The sequence below is a fragment of the Dendrobium catenatum genome, unplaced genomic scaffold (assembly GCF_001605985.2).
Source record: "Dendrobium catenatum unplaced genomic scaffold, ASM160598v2 fragScaff_scaffold_943, whole genome shotgun sequence".
NCBI lineage: Eukaryota > Viridiplantae > Streptophyta > Magnoliopsida > Asparagales > Orchidaceae > Dendrobium > Dendrobium catenatum.
This window is the reverse complement of record NW_021319405.1, coordinates 174,239-181,447: the sequence shown is the minus strand read 5'-3', so window position 1 is coordinate 181,447 and position 7,209 is coordinate 174,239. Positions and strand designations below refer to the sequence as shown.

Here is a 7,209-nt window from a genome sequence, read left to right as displayed (position 1 = left end):
TTTATATAATATTATTAAAATTAAAATAGTTGCAATAAAAGTTAAAATATTTAAAAAATAGTTAAAATAGTAGTTACATATTTAAAATAAACTAATATTTATATTTCTAAAGAATATGTTATCACTATTATGTTGTTATTTTAATATTTAATTTTGAATATTAGTTATATATTATTTTGATATAAAACAACAATTTTAAATATCAATTTTAATATTATGCTTTTTAAATATATTTCATACTTTTTCTACAGAATAAAATTTTAAAATTACCATTTAATATAATTTTTAGATATTTATAATATTACAAAAAATTAAATATTTAATAATAAATTGTATTATTTAAATTTAATTATACTTTTTATGATTAAATATTAATATTATAAGAATTTAAAATTATTATTAATTAATTTTTATCTATTTAACAAATTGATTTAAAAAAGGATAATAATTTTTAATTTTTATAAATATTTTCTTAAAAAAATATTTTGAAGTATAACTAATATATATTATATTTAAAGAAAAAATATAATATAAATACTTTTTTAGTTTTATATTAACTATTTATTTAAATATTAGTTAAAATATATTTCAATTTATTATTAATATTTATTTATTTTTAAATATTTAATTATAATTAAAATAATAATTAAATATTTAATAAAACCCCACCGGCATTCCACTCTCTATCTTCTCGACCACTCTCTCTCTCTCTCAGCCCCACACACACTCTCTCTCTCTTCTCATTTTCTCCCTCTAGTGAATACGTTTATTTGCATGGCGCATTACTAATGCGCTTAACTTTCTCACGCATTTTAAATTGCGCAGAATTATTCGGCATTTTTGCTCCTTCTTAAATTTTTAATTAAATCTGCTCATTTTGCTAATTGTCGTTATTGATATGCTCCTCTCTAAAAATTAGTCAAATTTTGCTGGTTTTCTCACTTCTCTTGTTTTAACTTTTGTAACAAGTTATGTATAATAATATTAATTTTTAAATAATTATAAAAGTACTTGGACCTTTGGGTTAGAAACAGAGCTTATAAATCAGAGAAAAATGAGTACAAGCAAAGAGAAGAAATGGACGGAGAATATGGGATTGGGAGATTTGGAGGATCCATGCGAGTTGAGAGCGTCCAGGCTTTGGCCGCTCGTCAGAGAGAAGAGATTCCTGCGAGATACATAAGGCCGGAGATGGAGGAAGAGCAACTGCTCCTCGCCGGCGACGGTGAGGCCATTCCGTTCATTGACTTCAGCAAGCTTGTTGACCCTGACTTCTCTGAGGAAGAAGCTGCCAAGCTCCATTTAGCCTGTGCTGAATGGGGTTTTTTCCAGGTGTTTTTATTTTTTGTTTTTTGCATTATTCCACGTTTCCGTTTTTAAAAAATTAGCTTGTTTAGTTAATTAGATCGCCAGATTAAATCTTTGATTTTACATATTGAGTAGCTAAAATATATATTAATACAAAATTATTAAATTATTGAAGTATGAATTTTGATCTTGTTAAATTCCCCCTTTATATTATTTTTAACTAGGAAATTTTGAGGACCAATTTATATTTTTTTATTATGAAGATTAAAATATTTTTTTATTTTAATATTTATATTAATTTTTTAGGAAAGTTGATTATAATATTTTTATTAGATTTTCTTGTTAAGTTTATGATTTCTTATCTCAATCATATATTATTCTATGATAAAAAATGAATTTTTAATTCCAAAATAACTATATCATTATTTAAAATAAGATTATGAATATTTTATAATTATAAAATTATTATATTTAAATTAATAAAAATATTGTTTTAAACAAATTTTATTAATTTATATATTTGTTTATCATTCGAAATATTCATAATCCTCTTTTTATTTGAAAATGATATTTCAATTAATTTGATAAAGACCTTTACGTATTTAACACTTTCAAATTTTGAAAAGTTGAAACTCTTAATTATAAGTTCTTCATTAATATATGATTTATATTTTTAATTTCTAACTAAAAATTTATTTTAAAATCATCAATATAAATCTTATATTTAGATAAAAATATTAATAATCATTTTTAAATCATTAATTTGCGCACCTTTACATTTTTTTTTTGGCTCAGCCTACTCCTCCGAGCTGATAAAACTATTTACAACGAAATATATTAGATTAAGTTTATTTTAATTTTCTTATATTCAAAGATCTCCACATGGCATGTAATTATGTGAATTTATTTGTAAACAATTTTCTCATTTTGTTTTTTCATTGCATATTTATTTACATGTTGACATTATTTTAATTATAGAAACAGGACAAAAATGTAATTTACATGTGTCACCAAAACCTAATACAGATGTTCCTCGAATAGACTTAAAAATTATTAAATTTATTTTGAGATTTAGGATGTGTAAAAAGAGTTTGCATTGCTTGAAGAAAATTTAAAAGTTTTCTAGCATATTTTCATATAATTTATATTATGATATCTTGACATGATTTGTTCACTCCCAATAGATTTATAAAATTTGACATCACATAATAATAATAATAAAATTTGACATGACATAATTTTTTCATTCCCAATAGATTTATTATTATTATTTGTTGCGGGTCGAAACATTCGTTGCAGTAGAGAGATAAATAACTTAATTTCTTAACTTTGAACGAAGATCCATCACACATGCAAATAAAAGAAAAGGGGTGCAACAGTCATAAGAGACACCAATAGTTTTACTTGAAATATCTTAATAAAGCAAATATACATCATTTAGAGATAATATATGGTGGGAGTTATAGTAATATGAGAGTTGTTCTCAAGAAAGTGTTGGTCTCTTCATTTGATCGGAAGGATCGTAGTCGGGAGACTTTGGTCGGATGGACTGTAGTTGGGAGATGGTGGTCAGAGGGACCAAAGTCAAAGAGCGACGAGGGTCGGAGGAAGTGTAGTTGGGGCGCGACTGTGTTTAAAGGGATCATTATCTCCAGGTGATAAAGGTCAGAGGGAATGTGGCAAGCCGGTGACGGTAGTTGGATGGACTGTTGATGGCAGGTGACAAAGGTCAGAGGGACCATAGTCGGCAGGCAACAGTGGTCGGAGGGACCATGGTCGGTATGCTACAGAAGTCAAAGGGACTGTAGTCGGTGGGTGATAGTGGTCGGAGGGACCATGGTCGGCAGGCGATGAAGGTTAGAGGGATTATAGTCAGCGGGTAATGTAAGTCGAAGGTTCCATAATCAGCAAGTGATAGAGGTCGGAGGGACCATAGTCTATGGGCGATGTAGGTGACCATAGTCAGCGGGTTACGATGGTCGGAGGACCGTAGTTGACTAGGACGGTAGTCGGAGGGACCATTTTTAGCGGGCGACGATGGTCAAAGGGATCGTAGTTAGCATGCGATGGTGGTCGGAGGGGCATTGGTCGGCGGGTGATAGAGGTTGGAGGGGCTATAGTTGGTGGTCAATGAAGTCCAGAGGGATCACAGTTGGTAAGCGACCGAGTTGGAACCACAGTCAACGGGATATGGTGGTCGGAGGGACCGAGGTTGGCAGTCGATAGAGGTTGGAGGAATTGTAGTCGGCGAGTGACGAAGGTTAGAGGGATCATAGTCGGCTGGGGATTGAGGTCGAAGGTTCCCTTATCGGTGGGCGACAAATGTCAGAGGGACCATAGTTGATGGACGATGGATGTCGGAGGGACTGTAGTTTATGGACGATGGTGATTGGAGGGACCATAGTCAGTTGTGACTGTGGTCAGAGGGACCGTAATCAACAGGTGATGGTGGTCGGATGGACCGTAGTCTGTGAATGATGGAGGTCAAAGGGACTGTGGTCGGTAGGCAACTGAGTTTGGAGGGACTGTAGTAGGCTGGTGATTGTGGTTGAAGGGATCATAATCAGACGAGGGTGGTTGGAGGTAGGGGTAGCAATATGCATGGGTTTTTAGGTCAGGTTCACGTCCAACCTGAAATTGACCCGTATTCAACTTATCCAACTTTAACCCAAGATTAGGAAAATAAGTCAAGAATTCTAGCATGAACTTGACCTGCCTAGTTGACTTGACCTGGCCCACTAACCCGTGTTCTGAGTAGGGTAGCATGCCAGTCAGGGCGTGGGCGAGCTCAAGTGTAGAGTGTGCAACGTGTGCAGGCAAGAGCTAGGCACTAGCTGTGCGACGCTATTGCGAGCGCAGTTGAGGGGTGTGAGTGTTGGTGCAACGAATGGCTATGCAGGGTGCGAGCATAATGCTCTTAAGTGTAACACAAGTACGATGTGAGTGCGAGCACGCATGCTGGAAGCAATGCGAGCATGATTGATGTGTGGGCCAAGTGTTAGTGCAAAATCAAGAAGAGAATGATCAGGCCATTACCCACCCATGTTGCATTTGGGTCACCTCTAGTTTTTTAGGTCAACCCGAACCTAACCTGATTTTAGAAATAGGTCAAAATCTTTAACCCAAACTCGACTAGTCTGTCAAACAAGTTGACCTAGACCCAAAATTTTTTGGGTTGGGTCAAGTATTGACACCTCTAGGTCGAGGGAGACCTGGCGGTGTTGGATGGAGGAAGGTCTGAAAATGATGGTTGGGCGAAGGTTCAGTAGTAGTGGTTAGACGGATTGGATTTGTCAGCGGTGGTGCCGAGATGGAGCTCCATGATTCTTCAAGTCTTTTAGCTTTATTGATCTCTAGCCCAAGGTCATAGCTTCCAATGGTCTAAGCCCCCTTTTATGTGGGAATGGATGATTTATTTATAGATATTTTAGATTGACATACTTCATAAATATGTAGAAGATCAAAAGCAAATTCAGAATGCTCCATCAGACTGCCCATATCAGTTTCTTCAATCATAAGGTGTTCATGCTGCATTTAAGTGCCTTAATTATGTCAAAATTAAGCGATCTTGGGCTCGTTGGATTTGTTTCGTTGAGCCGCTCGATTTGACTATAACCATGCCAAATTTGAAGATTACTTAATCATTCAATTTATACTTTAAAGCTTTCAAATATGCTTTAATCCCTTGCTTTGGACCCATTTAGGCTCAGATTGGACCAATTTTGATGTTATTGGGTGTCTCCTTGGGATGTTCAATTTGACCATAAGTTTCTTAAAGTTTGTGTTTTGATGGTCCCTAAATTAATCTTGGAAGTTGTGAACTTGAATATGGCTTGAGATTCATGCTTGACCATGGCGATTTTTTGGTGACCTATCATTATTCTTATTCCAAAATATTGACTATTAAAATAGAAATTTGAGAATTTAATGTGAATATACTGATAATAAATTTCAAAAACCTATCAATAAAATCAATATTAAATAAATTTTATCACATGATGTTAGGGCATTATATATATATATATATATATATAATATGTGAGAAAAAGTCTTGATATTAAAAGTCAATTATTAAGCCACAAATTCTTTTCATGGTGGAGCTCTCATTAGTTGATCTCATACCAAACTCTCTTTATGGACAAAGGAGTAGGTGGGTGAATTATTGCCTTATTGGCCTATGGAGTATAGCTTTGTAGGAGGCTTGAATATTTTTTTGGGCCGTCAGGATCAATTCTTTTTTATTTCTGAGTTTTGTTAGTATTCAATTAGTGCCATGATTCTTGTTTACTTATGATTACTTAATAAATCAATTGAATATATTTAAATACTTTCATAAATATTTGATTGATAAATTAATGAATTTGCATAGCTAGTTGTTCAATTTATTTATGATCATAAATAATATTGAACGATCGTGAATCAACTCGAGATAATATAGAAGAAGAGAGTTTGTGAAAGTTTATTTTATATTTTGTTAGCATTTGATCTAATTTGTAAATAGTTTCTATTTTTTTATTTTAGTTTTAGTGAGCAAGTTTAGTCCCTCTTATAGGAATGGATTTATAAATAGGGGGCTTGTATTTTTTTTGGTGAGGGTTAAAGAATAAAGATTTGTTCTATTTTCTCTCCAAAATCTGTGAGTACTCTCTTTCTCCCTCTCTCCTGCGGTGTAGCCATTCGCAAAGCTTATCTTCCTCCAAAAATTCACAACAATATTATACATTTTGTATAATATTTATAGATACATGCTAGCATAAGAAAAAAAAAAGTGCATTAACAACAATAATAAATAGCAATTTTATGTGAAGATAAAAAATGAAGAAAATACAAAAGGTAAGCTAATTATTTGTTTCCCCAATATGTCCCCTTAAGGCATAGTCTTGTGAGAGAATAATAATCTTGATATGAAATTAATTGAGGGGTGTGTGAGATGGTGGCTTAGTGAATTCATAGTCATTTGAGGAAACATGAGAGTCATGAATTTCTTCATTTTGCATTTTTTTCCAAATGAAATGAAAGTGAAGAATAATATGCTTCACATATGAGTGGAATACAAGATTGACACAAATGTAGGTAGCACTCATATTATCACAGTAGACTGCGGACATTGAGTTCATGAAGAATATATTATAATGAATAAATTTCTGCCATGGTGGAGGTAATAACAAGATATTCAATTTCAGTGGAAGAATGAGCATTTACCTAGTGTTTCCCTAGAGCTCAAGGAGATAAGATTATGATAAAAATAACATAGGCATTTGTGGAGTTTCACTTGACAATATTACTTGCACAATCTATATCAAAGTATCCATTTAGTGACGTCTATGAAATTGCCCACGATGTATGGTTGCACTAAGATCGTGAATAATTAATTTGGTAGCAATCTAGCGAGTAGTTGTAGGTCGATGCATGAATTGGGAGAGTTTGTTGACAATAAATGCAACATTCTACTAGTCCGATTGTGGAACACAAACGTCTTCGCAATTCTTTTTGCGTGTAAGACCTAAGCTTACCTGCCCGGCCTCAGCTGCTGGCACGTCTGCGCTCTCTTTCATTAATTCGTGACATGTGTATAGCTTGCCAGTTCGCATGCTAGCGGCCCAGCTCAGGTACCCTCGCGACATCCTCGCAGTAACGCAGGAAGCTCACCGCGCGGCCCTGCTCCGCGCTCTGCGTGTGTGCGATCAACCTGTCTACGTGCCTCCTCCTCGATCTCTTGTACCGCGTTAGCATGCGGGCACTGGCCGAGCTACCAGGTCGCACATTCTCCTCCCTCAGATCCGCCTTGCTTCTGCAAGCTAGCCTTTATGGACCACCTGTCCGCCTCAGACAAATGAGATCGCATTCCTTGTGAAGCCTATATATTTCTTCATCCTTAATTCACCAGATCAGCTATATCAG

At 34.3% G+C, this 7,209-nt stretch overlaps 1 protein-coding gene across 1 annotated transcript in view; it reads left to right on the top strand.

Annotated features, from left to right (window-relative positions):
- Nucleotides 1–1,105: 1,105 nt before the first annotated feature.
- Nucleotides 1,106–7,209, top strand: part of LOC110092333 (S-norcoclaurine synthase 1-like) — a 7,736-nt gene continuing 1,632 nt past the window's right edge. Inside the window, exon 1 of the mRNA XM_028697464.1 lies at nt 1,106–1,332. Within this exon, the coding sequence (XP_028553297.1) occupies nt 1,117–1,332 (216 nt within the window). The 5' untranslated portion in view covers nt 1,106–1,116. The remainder of the gene's footprint in view (nt 1,333–7,209) is intronic.